This window comes from Anser brachyrhynchus, assembly GCF_964034855.1.
Source record: "Anser brachyrhynchus genome assembly, chromosome: Z".
In the NCBI taxonomy this organism is placed as follows: domain Eukaryota; kingdom Metazoa; phylum Chordata; class Aves; order Anseriformes; family Anatidae; genus Anser; species Anser brachyrhynchus.
This window is the reverse complement of record NC_137697.1, coordinates 69482689-69496833: the sequence shown is the minus strand read 5'-3', so window position 1 is coordinate 69496833 and position 14145 is coordinate 69482689. Positions and strand designations below refer to the sequence as shown.

Below are 14145 nucleotides of genomic sequence, written 5' to 3'. Positions count from 1 at the left end.
TGCATTGGACGAGGGAAGGTTTGCATTTTCATGATCATTTCCTGTAAATTTCTTCTGTTTTTTCACATTGAGGTGCTTTTGCTCACTTGGTTTTTTACTTTTTTATTTTAATTTATGTTTAATGCAAATGGTGTTACCTTGTAATTTGTGTTAGTTCAACTCCACTTTCTTTGAAATGTGTTTGTTTTATTTTATTTTATTTTATTTTATTTCATCAGTGGCATTGTACTTTGTACTTCACATTAAATTTTCAGTTTGGAAGTAGAATTTCCAATTTCCATCTCTGCTGTTGCAAACATAGTCTGTGGAAGAAAGAATAAAGGAATATGGCAGGTGTTTAGAAAGCTTATTGTGGAAGTGGAAAATAATGGCAATTTTCATGCTTCTTCACGACCCCTAGCTCTTTTTTTGTCAATCAGATTGTGTAAAAGTTAATGAGATACGCCTCTGAACTTCATTTTAAGTTAACAACAGTTTGTTAATAGCATAACTTGAAAATGCCATGTGTCAAAATGTACCCTTTTTGGAACAGAAATTCTTCTGTTTCCAAGTAGAATCTTGGAGAAAAAGTATCAAAACTGCAATTTATATGCAGGCAAAAAGGTGCTCTTTGAAAGAGTTATTATTTTATTGGGCCACCTTTTTTTGTTGTTCTAGCTATTTCATAGTAGAAAGCTATGATCATATTCTTCCACTTTTTGACGTAGAAATAATAGTCCAGAAGGAGGCTAACAATTTTCTAGGAAAAACTCTTTTCTTTCAGATGAAATATAAGTTTGTCTGAACTTATTCCATTTGTAATTAATGGAACTGTACTGGAAAATTTGTGATTGTAAGAAAGTTACAGGAAAAATATTGCAGTTGACAGTTGCAGAAAAAATGTGTTTTTGTTTATATACTACAGTCTTTTCCAATATTAAGATGTTGTTCTTAGGGTTCATTGATTTCAGATGTAACGCTGAATAAACATGTGATATAGTTTTGAAAAATGTACATCTTCTAAAGAAGTATTTCAGGGTAACACTCTTACTGTCCTGTTTCCAACAGTATCTGACTTGTAGACTTCAGAAACCTAAATTTGTTGACTTTAAGATGCTTGCTGTACCTGTTTGCTATAAGTGCAGCCTTATTTATACTTGAATTTCAGAATCATTGACACGCATATTCAGACCACCATCAGAAACTTAAAAATCACAGAACAGTTTAGTAATTCCAAGGAAGGCATCTACTGCAGTAATTTAAAGCTTTACAATATACCTTACTTAGTCAGGGAAATTGGCCATTGTAGATAGAGAAGAATAATTTGTTTCATTATCATGTCATTGTGTGCTGCATCTTGTAGACGCCCCTTAGTGGGCTAGTTAGTCTCTACTACACATTTTACTTGCTTTTAAAGAAATGTCCACAATTAAATTACGCTTTCCAAACAACAGGTTTCTGATTCCTACTTAGTAATGAAAGAATAAATTGGAACTACCTTGTCTATCATGAGTCAGTAATTCTAAACAAATGCAAAAATGTTATAGTGAAATAGGAAAAGTGGAAAGCCAATTTGTGATTTAAGAAAAAACAGTTCAATATACTGTGAGGTTTTTTGTGTATTTGGGATGATGGGATGAGATGGGAGAGTGAAGATGCTGAAGAATGGCCTTCTGTTGCAAATGATCTTCCCCACAGTGGGGAAGCAGTATGAGCACGTGGTTAATTGCAAGGAGGAAAAGGACCAAACCGCTGCTTTAAGCACAGATGGGCTATAAGCCAGTCCTCAGTGAGCTGTACTTCTGCAGCCAATACCAACCAGTGTGAGGGCTTGCTGCTGCCAAAAAGGATGCTTTTGTAGTCCTGTCCCTTCTCCACGTAGCTCTGCTCCTTCCTTTGCATTAGATCCTGCCATTCTTCAACCCTTCTTTCAGCTGATAAACTTATGAACCCGATTCAGCAGAGAGTTTTGGCAGGTTAAGGGATTGGACCATCTCGTAGAGAATCTCTCAGGCACCAGAGCTGGTGCAGCATAAGCAGCAGGGAATACTGGGGCAAGGGCAATGGGAGCCTTTGCTTCCACCAAAGTGGTGATGAGCTGTCCAGATCAGCTTACTCCATCTTCTAGAACCGCTCCCTTTAGTCGCAACTTTTTCATGTAAATACTGTTACAGAAAAGTGTGGTACATGTTACAGAAACGTTAACTGCCTTAAGAAATACCTCATTGGCGTTTTGAAGAACTGTCATATGAAGAAGTTGATGCTTGACTGGCATCCTAGAGCAATCATACAGGGTAAAATCAGCGCCTAGTTGCTAGTTAAGTCTGGTGTGTTGGATGTGGCATTTTTGGATGAGGAACCTGTAGTGCTCAAACTCTTCTCTGTTGTTGGTTAGAGCCACAAATTGTCAGTATTCCTAAAGCATATACTTTGATTTTCAATATATATATATATATATATAATATATATATATATTTAACTACAAATGATCCACAATCAAGTTCTTTTGGATAACAACTGGGTTTAAAAAGAGTGCTGTATTTGAAAATGTCTCAAGTTAGTTTTCTGAGGTCAGAACAAATGCTAACCGATGTAGTTAAGTGTTTATTCGTATTTGGAAGCCATGTTGCATGCAGACTGAGAGCCTGCTGCCAGCTCATTTCTTTTCATAAACATTTGTTATTGCTAATCTTTTAAAACATAAACTGTAGTAGGGTAAGTAATAAGAGAAATAATAAGTGTAACACAGCTGAACTTGTTAACTAACATCTTGAGACAGAATAAATAGTTGTGTGGTTGGCACTTTTTCATAGAATATTCCGAATCACAGAATCATAGAATATCCCTAGTTGGAACAAACCCATAAGGATCATCAAATCCAACTCCTTCTGTGAAAAATAAATTCACAGCAATAGTGGGTAGTGTGTATTAGAAAGGGAACATTATTGGGAAGAATAAAGTACAGGCATTGTTAAGTTTTTTATCAAGTTCTTTCTCAATAATAGCTTTTACAGTTAATTTTGTCTTTTATTTTTCAGTGTGGACCTGACGAGCTTCTATCCTCTGGAATCAGCAGAAGGACTTTTACCATGAATAATTCTACTCCAGCTACAGGTATATATAAGAGAAAGATTTTTATCATAGTTCTTCTTCAACAACATATGTGTATTTTCTGTTTTTTTTTTTTTTTTTTTTTAATTTTATTTCTCTATTGTCACCATTAGCAGCTGCACCAGGTCCTGAACTATACGAAATCTGACTTCAGTCTACTGCCATCAGTAGAGGCACTGGAGTTTACCCAGTGTTGTTTAACAACAGTATTGAGAAACTCTAAAACTGACTTGTTGAAATGGGTCAAGATATACCAATTTTCTATAATCATGTTCAACAAGTAGCCTCCTGTAGAGATTCTCAAGTGCCTGCACAATTTTCCTGTAGTTGTGCATTTGAAATATATTTGTTTTGCAGTATTCAAGGCTGTCTGGATTATAGAGTCAGAAGATGAATATCATACACTAATCTCAGTTTGGTGGAACATAGGGCACGTTGTGTGGATTTGTGATAAACAGTTAAGCTGATTCCCTTGAGTGTTCTTGTTCATGCTTTCTACCCTACTTCCAGGATTTCTTGAGCAGCAGCACAGACAGTCCTATGATTTATTTCGCAGTTGTTTTTCTGCCAGTTCATGTCCCCAGGCGATCTCTCCATGGGCTGAGATGTACGCGTTTTTTTTTGCAAGGGAAGCAGTATACTTTTTTTTTTTTTTGATCAGGTGGTTCCTCGGTCTGATTCACCACATATCTGCACGAATTGTTCTTCAGCACAGTGTTTTTTGGGAAGAGATAGTGGGAAATTAAGTAGACATGTACAGGATAAAGAAACTAGTTATATTTAAGTGATATGATGGCTCAGTGTGAAGCCACAGCCATGGCTTCTTCATTCATGTTAAAGTGGTGTTGCCACCCAAATAAATTTATGCTTCATGTGTTGAGAAAGATGCAGTAAATATATTTGGTTACTTGGAAGTTTACGTCAGGCAAAAAGCTGAAAGTGAGAGAAAGCTGGGACTGCTTCCTTTAGAAATATTTTCAGTTTATGTGGGCTTGAAGTATTCATGTCCCATGTCTGTACAAGTTAACTTTAAGTAAAGTAAATTAATTTACTTGTGACATCTGGGCAATCACCAACCACATGAAGTTTAACAAAAGCAAGTGCCTGGTCCTGCACCTGGGACGGGGCAACCCTGGCTATATGTACAGCCTGGGCGACGAGACACTGGAGAGCAGCCCTGCAGAGAGGGATTTGGGGGTTGTGGTTGACAGCAAGCTGAATATGAGCCAGCAGTGTGCCGTGGCAGCCAGGAGGTCCAACCGTATCCTGAGGTGCATCAAGCATGGCATTGCTAGTCGGTCGAGGGAGGTGATTGTCCTGCTCTACTCTGTGCTGGTGCGGCCTCACCTCGAGTACTGTGTGCAGTTCTGGGCACCACAGTACAAAAAGGACGTTAAACTGTTGGAGAGCGTCCAGAGGAGGGTGACGAAGATGGTGAAGGGCCTAGAGGGGAAGACATATGAGGAGCGGCTGAGGTCACTTGGCCTGTTCAGCCTGAAGAAGAGGAAGCTGAGGGGGGACCTCATCGCAGTCTACAACTTCCTTGCGAGGGGGAGTGGAGAGGCAGGTGACCTATTCTCCGTTATCACCAGTGATAGGACCCATGGGAACGGTGTGAAGCTGAGGCACGGGAAGTTTAGGCTGGACATCAGGAAGAGGTTCTTCACTGAGAGGGTGGTTGCACACTGGAACAGGCTCCCCAGGGAAGTAGTCACTGCACCAAGCCTGTCTGAATTTAAGAAGAGATTGGACTGTGCGCTTGGTCACATGGTCTAAACTTTTGGGCAGACCTGTGCGGTGCCAGGAGTTGGACTTGATGATCCTTATGGGTCCCTTCCAACTCAGGATATTCTATGATTCTACGATCTGTCATCCATCAGTGGTCATGGTCCTCTGGAGAGGTCCCGTATGGCTGGAGACTTGCTAATGTGATGCCCATCTATAAGAAGGGTCGTAAGGAGGATCCAGGGAACAACAGGCCTGTCAGCCTGACCTCGGTGCCAGGAAAGGTGATGGAACAGGTCATCTTGAATGCAGTCATGCAATGTATGTGGGACCACTGGGGGAATCAGGCCCAGTCAACATGGGTTCATGAAAGGCAAGTCCTGCCTGACCAGCGTCATCTCCTTCTGTGACCGGGTGACCCACCTGGTGGATGAGGGAGAGGCTGTTGACATAGCCTGCCTAGACTTAAGCAAGGCCTTTGACGTGGTCTCCCACAGTATTCTCCTAGAGGAGCTGGCAGCCCATGGCTTGCACAGGTACACTGTGTGCTGGGTTAAAAACTGGCTGGACAGCTGGGCCCAGAGAGCGGTGGTGAATGGAGTGAAGTCCAGCTAGTGACCAGTCACCAGTGGTGTTCCACAGGGGTCAGTGCTGGGGCCCATCTTCTTGAATATCTTTATTGATAACTTGGATGAGGGAGTTGAGTGCACCCTCAGTAAGTCTGCAGATAACAGTAAGCTGGGGGGAAGTGTCGATGTGCCGGAGGGTGGGAAGGCCCTGCAGAGGGACCTGGACAGGTTGGGTCGATGGGCAGAGGCCAATGGGATGAGGTTCAACACAGCTAAGTGCCGGGTCCTGCACTTTGGCAACAACAACCCCATGCAGCGCTACAGGCAGAGTGTCTGGGAAGCTGTGCAGAGGAAAAGGATCTGGGGGTGCTGACTGATGCTCACCTGAACATGAGCCGGCAGTGTGCCCAGGTGGCCAAGAAGGCCAACGGCATCCTGGCTTGTGTCAGGAATAGTGCAGCCAGCAGGAGCAGGGAGGTGATCGTCCCCCTGTACTCTGTTCTGGTGAGGCCGCACCTCGAGCACTGTGTTCAGCTTTGGGCCCCTCACTACAAGAAGGACATTGAGGCCCTGGAGCATGTCCAGAGAAGGGCAACGAAGCTGGTGAAGGGCCTGGCACACAAGTCCTGTGAGGAGCGGCTGAGGGAACTGGGGGTGTTTGGTTTGGAGAAGAAGGCTGGGGGAGACCTCATTGCTCTCTACAACTACCTGAAAGGAAGGTGTGGGGAGCTGGGGGTCGGCCTCTTCTCGCAGGTAACTAGTGATAGGACTAGAGGGAATGGCCTCAAGTTGCACCAGGGGAGGTTTAGGTTGGAAATTAGCAGAAAATTCTTCTCAGAATGGGTGGTCAGGCATTGGGACGGGTTGCCCAGGGAAGTGGTGGCGTCACCGTCCCTGGGGGTGTTTGAGGAGAGGTTGGACGTGGTGCTTAGGGACGTGGTTTAGTGGGTGACGTTGGTGGTAGGGGGATGGTTGGACCTGATGATCTTGGACGGCTTCTCCAACCTTACTGATCCTATGATGGACAATTGTCTGTCAGCGGTGGTTTCTGAATATTTGATTTTATAAGGGTTCAAAGGACAGAGAAGATGAACCCTTGATAAGCATTTAAGACCTAGTTGCTGTGTTTCCAATGGGAAATAAGAGTAAGGAAGAGCTTGAGAACTCTTCAGAATATTTTTCTCTTCTGTTTCTTAGTTGCACATGTTGGATTGTTAATAATTCTGTTAATTGATTTAGTATGACTTCCATAGGCTTCTGCTTGTCTTGAAATAGCATAAGCTTATGATTCAGTAATTTAATAGCCAAAATGTATTTCAGGCTTGTGTAGATGGTATTTTTGTGACAAGCTGCCAACTGAAAGGAATATGAATTAGTACTGAGGTCATGTGGCTTTTATTAATTACCATTGTAACCACTGGTACTTCATAGTGACTTCCAGGGTGTCTAAGTGATATTGGACATTAAAATAAGGTAGATGTATTTGGCTTCTAATAAATCCAAAAAAACCTGTAGTTATCATTGATGCTTCTCTACTTCATTTTAAGATAAAAATAAGCTGAATTAAAAATAATTGAGATTAATTAAAATTAAAAATAATTGAGATGAAGCTCTTTCCCTAATACCACTGCTTCACGTGCAGCAGTTTTTCTATGTAGTGGGTCACATATCTAGAATATGTTTTGCATTTCTCAATCTGAGGCTCTTCTGTTGGAAAATGTATTCATACAGTCATGAGTCATGATTTTGATGAACTCCTGTTTGTAAATCCAGGCCCCAAATTTCATTTTGTTCTAAGACTTCTCTAATGTATATCTGTTGACTGTTTTCACCTGAGTGTGAAATTCTGAAAAGGTAATGGCCTTGGGCATGCTTTAAAGAATTATTGAATTCATTTTGAAGGTTAGATGCCATAAAAACTACATGATTATTGTTCTCCATCAAGATTCATATCAGGCAATAGGTGGAGAAAGAAGTATGGTTTAAAAATGCTGAGGTCTTTATAGCTGGTATGGAATGAGTGCTAGCTTTTATTGTCGATTTAGTGACTTACCTGAAGCTCCACAATACTTAGTATACTTACTGCATTACCAAAAGGAGGCATTTTAATAGCACATGAGATTTTTAGGTCAGGTGTTGGTCACTATTCAGAAGCCAGAGTCAATATATGCTTGCTAATGGGTAGGTAGTGAAGTAAAAGATGCACGCTGTACGTGCACGGCTTGAAACCGTTCTGTTAAGCACTGGCCTTGTTGGCTGAATACCTGACCTGAAAACTCCTGTAACACTCAGTGAAGATGCTGAGAGAAAATCCTGTGCTTGCCACTTCGTTCCATTTTGTCACCTGTGATGAGTCAGAGCCCTTGTGGCATTACTCCTGCAAAAGACTCTCACCTTAAACTAAAGGCAAAATTCTTCTTAGGTTTCACTTGCTGTTTTATTTAGTCAAGCAGTCCTTGGCTTAGTCAAATCAGGGACTTAGTCATGTCTGTTTTGAACCTTCAAACTAGAATTAACAAGATGAGACCGGTTGTTAGGCTTTAATAGAAATATATCCTGACCTGGCTTGGTATTGATAAGTGTTAAGTACCTTTCCCTTTGTTTTAAAATGTCATCCCCTGCAAGTTTGCCACTTGTTCACATTTTCCAGAATGCACAGAGAGCACAGGATGGCATTTCTTGATGGAAAAAGCAATGCATAACAAGCTCTTTTTTTATACAGGGAGGGTATTAATTACCCTGACTTATGTACAGAGTAAGACTTGAGTGAAATACTTCTCAGCTTTAGATTGTTTTCAAAACTTAGAGGAAAATATGAAATTACTTGCCAACCTCATACAGATCTTTGTTCCTAATCCTTAGGGATTCTCTGGAATATCAAATGAAACACGAGATGTTAAGGTTCTCTCTCTTGCTGGAATGAAGCTGTTTGTAGCACATAATTTATTCATTTTTTTAAAAAGAGCTGTTTCTTAACATAAGTGGTATACCTTAAGTGGTATACAGTTAGACTTAAATACAGTTTCCATTGGATATGCTGTCTTCTCTCTCATTTTAGGAAGTTTTTTTCATCAAGTCTCTTAAACCTCTATATCTTGCTCTAGGAGAATCTATTACTAGGGTGTGTAGTTTGGCTAATGACTTTCATTTTTGTTACTTTAACAGTTATTACTCCATTGTGATAGTTCCTATAACAATATGCCTGTTTCAGATGTGGTGTTCTGTTTAAAAATTCTCCCAAGGTCTCTGAGTCAGTTCCTTGAAATGTAACCATTGGTCACTTACCTGTTACAGGATCCAAGTAAGCATATGTTGAAAAATAAATAAATAAATAGCCATTTGCCAAAGTGGAAGACTTTAGAATCTGTACAGATTTCATGCTTCTCTGCTGTGTATCCTTTTTAAAGGCAACTCTGATAAACTTAAGATTATGTGGGACAACAGGCTTTCTTTATTTTTTTAATCATTTGAGGTAGTAACTGAATCTAGTTAAGGAATTAATAATGCAGGAAGATAGGTTGGGAATAAAAACAAATGTGTTACAGTAGTTAGAGTAGTCCCAGTTACTACTGACTTGCACCTGTTCTGCGTAAATAACTTTTTATAAATATGTTACATGCATATTTGGTAAGAAGTTATCAGCCTCTTCGGCTGTAGGACTTCAAAACAAATAAGCAACCCCTCCTCCCCCCAAAAATACCATCCTTACAGTGGAGATTTGGAACAGCTGAAGGGGGCCTTTTTAAACTGTCCATTGGTTATATACGATCTGTCCTTTCTTACTATTCAGAGAGCTACAGATAACAGTCAATGTCAATACTGAGACAGCAATTTCTTTCTTTTGGCATTTATACTGCATAATACGTGTGTCTTGTTTCCTTGTCCATCCCTTTCCCTAAATACTTTAGCTAATGGGAATGACAACAAGAAATTCAAAGGAAGCAGATCTCCATGCTCCCCTTCTCGTGTGCTTCATCTTCGTCAAATTCCAAATGACGTCACTGAAGCGGAAGTCATTTCATTAGGTCTCCCTTTTGGCAAAGTAACCAATCTCTTGATGCTAAAAGGAAAAAGTCAGGTATGTTTTCAATGTCTTAATTATAAGAGCAAGGCTGATGATGTCATTCATGTTATATAACCCTTCTGGTATTGCATTTGACTGAAATGATTGCAGTGATGTCTAAATATTTCATTGAGGGCTCAAGATTTTCCTGTTTTCAAATGTGGAAGGATGTCTTGGTATTTAATGCTTTTAATATATTTTCAATTAAATAATTACCTAGTAACTTGCTGATAGTAATGGTAAACATTTAAACACCTTATGTAAGAATACGTAGGTGATCAAGAACTATGTTGCCACTATTTAGCTGTCTTGAAATAACCTGCTTAATTAAATAATTAACATGCATATTAATTATTTTATGTGAAATAAATTGCTTAAGTTTTTTTTTTTTAATTCTTTTAGATGAGAAGGGGTAGTTGACGTGATGAATGAACACTAAAATCCTAAAAATAAAAGGCATTCATTCATAAATTGAACACTGGACTGGGTTAATATTGTGAACAAACTGATAGATGTGTTCTGTTCCTACTGCTTCGTTCAGTATGTGTATCTGCAACCTAAGCAATAGTGCTTTGATTTAGGAATCTAGTAAATTCATTAGCAGTGAATTTTTATTAGGATAGCTTCCCGCATGTCATACTTATTCCACCACTTTTTTAGTGAGTGCTGAGAGAGCACATGTCATTGCAAGACCATTCTCATACATAAAAATCTATTAAGAATATCAAATCAAATATCCCCCACAAACTTGCATACATGAACACATTTTAATGCTGAGCAAATCAGCACTACAATTTCATGTAATCTTTTTTCTAGTGAGAGTGGAATTGGGAATAAATGATGGTTTGATGCTTTGTTCTTTCCTGTAAACAGAACAGTGTTGAAAACTGTTATATATTTGTTGCAGGCTTTTTTGGAAATGGCTTCTGAAGAAGCTGCTGTTACTATGGTGAACTACTATACTCCTGTTACACCTCTCCTCCGCAGCCAGCCTGTTTATATTCAGTATTCCAATCACAGAGAACTTAAGACTGACAATCTACCTAATCAGGCCGTAAGTATAATATTTCCATTTAACAGGGTAAAATTGTACATGACTTGCATTAGTAAATAAGCAGACTACTTTCTACTAGTACTACACCAATAGTCAAATTCTAATAGATTTTTTTCTGTCAATTGTAATCTAGACAGGAAGTTATTTCAGACAGAGACGTCTCAATATTACTGTGGAGGAGCTCAGGTTCAGGAATGTTCATCCCAATGACCATGAAATCCAGTGAAGGTGGCAGGAAGCCTGCATGGATGAATAAGCAGCTTCTGACTAAACTCATACATACAAAGGAGGCGTAGAAGAGGGGGAAGCATGGACAGGTGACCCAGGAGGAATATAAAGACATTATCTTAGTACGTAGGATTGTGGTTAGGAAAGCTAAAGCCCAGATAGATTTGACTCTAGCAAAGGATGTGAACAGCAACAAGAATGGCTCCTGAAAGTGCATTGATAGCAAAAGGAAGACTTAAGGCACACATGGGCTTACTGCTGAACAGGGCAGGAGCCTTGGTGACAAAAAACATGGAAAAGGCTGAAGTGCTAGGCACCTTTTCCCAGTCTTTATTTGTTAAGACTTGCCCTTGGGAATACCAAGCCACTGAGCCCAGTAGGGAAGCCTTGAGGGAATTGAAGAAGTATCTCATTAGGGAACATTTAAATAAACTGGACAGACAAAAAGTCTGTGTGCCTAATTGGATGCACTCGTGAGTGCTGGGAGAGCAGATGTCAATGCAAGACCATTCTCATAGTCTTGGAAAAGTCATGGCAGCTGTAGAAGGTTTCTGAGTACTAGAAGAAAGCAAATCTCTCTCCTATCTTTGAGAAAGTTAAGGAGGAGGATCCAGGACATTTGCTAGTTGGCATCACCTCAATCCCTGGGAAAGTGATGAAGCAGCTGATTCTGGAAACCATTTCCAAACATTCTGAAGACAAGGAGGTGACTGGGAGAAGTCAGTGCGGGTTTGTGAAAGGGAAGTAATGCCTGACCAACGTGATAGCCTTCTATATCGAGATGACTAGTTTGCTAGATAAGAAGAGAGCAGTGTATGTTGCTTATCTAGACTTTGGTAAGACTTTAAACTTTTTTCCCACAACATCCAAATAGACAAACTGATGGAGTGGAAGCTAGATAAGTGGATTGTGAAGTGGTCTGAAAGGCTAAAATAGTTGTAATCAGTGGCATGAAGTCCATGGTGGAAGCCAGTCACTAGGGGTAGATATTGTATTGTGCAGTATTGTTTGAGATATTCATTAATGTCCTGGATGATGGGATGGGACACATCCTCAACATGTTTGTGGACCAGAACCAGGAGGAGCATTTGACATCCCAGATGGTTGTGCTGCCCTTCAGAGGGACCTCAACAAGCTGGAGAAATGGACAGGAATCTGACTAAGTTTGACAGAGGGAAATGCTAAGTCCTGCACCTGGGAAGGAGTAGTCCCAGGCGCAACTGCATGCCGAGGCCAAGCAGTTGGAAAGCAGCTAGGCCACAGAAAAACCTGGGGTTGCTGAGGGACCCCAACTTTACCATAAGCTGACAATGTGCCCTTGCAGCAAAGAATGCCAACAGCCTCCCAGGTGGCAGAAGGCAGATTGTTGTCAGCAGATCGCGGGAGGTGATCCTTCTCCCTTATTCAACACTGGTGAGGCACATCTGTAGTGCTGTGTCCAGTCCTGGCCTCCTCATGACAAGAGAGACACAGACTTAGTGGAGCAACTTCATCAAAAGGCCTCAAAGGTTGTTAAGGAACTGGAGTGTCTGTCATACAAGGAGAGCCAGAGACAGCTGGGTCTGTTCAGCCTGAGGAAAAGAAGGCTCAGGGATATCTTAGTGATATGGGGCAAATAAATACTTCGTGAGGGGAGAGTAAAGAGGGTGGAGATAGACTCAGAGATGCCCAGTGACAGGACAAGAAGTCATGAGCACAAATTCATATACAGGATAATCCACTGAAACTTAAAAAACTAACAAACAAACAGAACTTTTTACTGTGAGCATGGTCAAACACTAGAATGTGTTGCTCAGAGAGGTTATGCAGTCTCCATCCCTAGAGGCATTTAAAACTTGACTGAAAACAGTCATAAGCAGCCTGCTGTAGGTGACCTTGTTCTGAAACAAGGGCATTGGAGTAGACGATCTCTGAAGGTACCTTCCAGCCTCAGCTGTTTTGTGATTCTGTTTGAAGCTGTTGAGAGACATGGGGTGCACGTGTCTTCCTCATGTAAAGTGAGACTGGATCCTCAGGCTGTGCCCTATTAGAAAACAAACTAGAAAGGAAGCTGGCAACACTCCGTTAGGTCTTCCAGTAGAGATGGATGTATATTTCTGAAAAAGCAAATCTATGCATTGTGTCTTTGCGTGGTGGACTTTTTCTTTTAAGTCCTGTGAGTTCTTCAGGAGAATCTCATTTGTCTCTACTAAGAGAGATGATGTGGTTACAGTAGTGTTTATTACCTACTGCAAAAGAAGTTCCCTGCTCCTTCTGTGACTCTCCCAATATGTATTCAGTGCTGAAGACTGTATTGCTTGCCCCATTCTTTTCCAGAGCACTTCAATTAAATACACTCTTATTTGGGGAGAGGAAGCATTAACCTCTCTTACAGCATTCTGCATGAACCAGGATGGAAGATGGCAGCCATCCTTTTTGCTTTCCAGCCACAAATTATAGGTCAAACAATAATGTATGAAGGAATAAATGCTTCTGGTTCCATCTCTTCATATATTCTAAGAATGTCATGTTTTTTCCTGGGAATTAACAGATGAAATTAGTGAATTCTTCAGAGCTCACTGCTCCTATTGGTTAGAGAATAATAAAAACTGCTTCAAAATTGTTTTTCTGTTTTCCAGTAGATCAAAGGGGCTAGTGCATAGAAGGTATAGATAGTGACTTCTTTCCTGCATATGCTAATCTTCATATTTTTCCCCCCTTTTTTTCCTACAGTTGATAATTTCTCAACAAATAGTTATATAACCTTATTCCTTTTTAAGGACATATTATATCTTGCAGATGTAGAGGTAACTGTTTCTGGTGTTATTTTCCTTCGTAAAGATAAATGAACGCAAACTGTGTTGAAGAATACAGTATTTGTCTTGTGTCTTTGAGACATCTTTTCATTTGCTTAGGTGCACTGTCAGAAGGAATCATTTTCTAATGTGAAGAAGTCAAAACAGTTCTATGAAGCTATTCCAGATAGCTCTCTGTTTTGAAAAATAAGATAGTGTGTATGAGTTACTGTTTTGTTAATCATACTTGTCAAGTGTAAACTTTGGTCAGGTGGTACTCTACTTCAGGGATTTTGAAGGCTAACAGTGTGAAAGAGCTTTTGTCATGGGATAGTCAAGCCTTCATTTCAGAAGAAGTCCTCTGTATAAGGAAAAGACCAGGAACTTTCCTCAGTGAAGAGGTTTCTAGACAGTCTCATCAGGCTCATGTTTCTGATAATAGGATTGGGAACTGATTTCTGGTACAAATGTAGTAGGAGATGGTCAAGTATCTAAGCATGGATTCAGTTTGCAATGGCCAAGAACCCTCCCTGTTGTCCTTTTAAGTGGATTTTAGCACAAGATGAAGGTTTTGCTTCATTTTCATTGAAGCCACTGTCATTTGTCACAATAACAGTCGTATAATTTCAGTTTAGGTTTTGA

At 40.3% G+C, this 14145-nt stretch overlaps 1 protein-coding gene across 2 annotated transcripts in view; it reads left to right on the top strand.

The window, feature by feature from the left end:
• The window catches only part of PTBP3 (polypyrimidine tract binding protein 3), a 65134-nt gene that overhangs the window by 24806 nt on the left and 26183 nt on the right, over nucleotides 1-14145 (top strand). For both annotated transcript variants that reach the window (XM_080573345.1, XM_080573346.1), the window contains exons 2-4: nucleotides 3018-3093; nucleotides 9293-9462; nucleotides 10355-10501. In XM_080573345.1, coding sequence (XP_080429471.1) covers nucleotides 3069-3093; nucleotides 9293-9462; nucleotides 10355-10501 — 342 coding nt within the window. In that variant the 5' untranslated portion in view covers nucleotides 3018-3068. The remainder of the gene's footprint in view (nucleotides 1-3017; nucleotides 3094-9292; nucleotides 9463-10354; nucleotides 10502-14145) is intronic.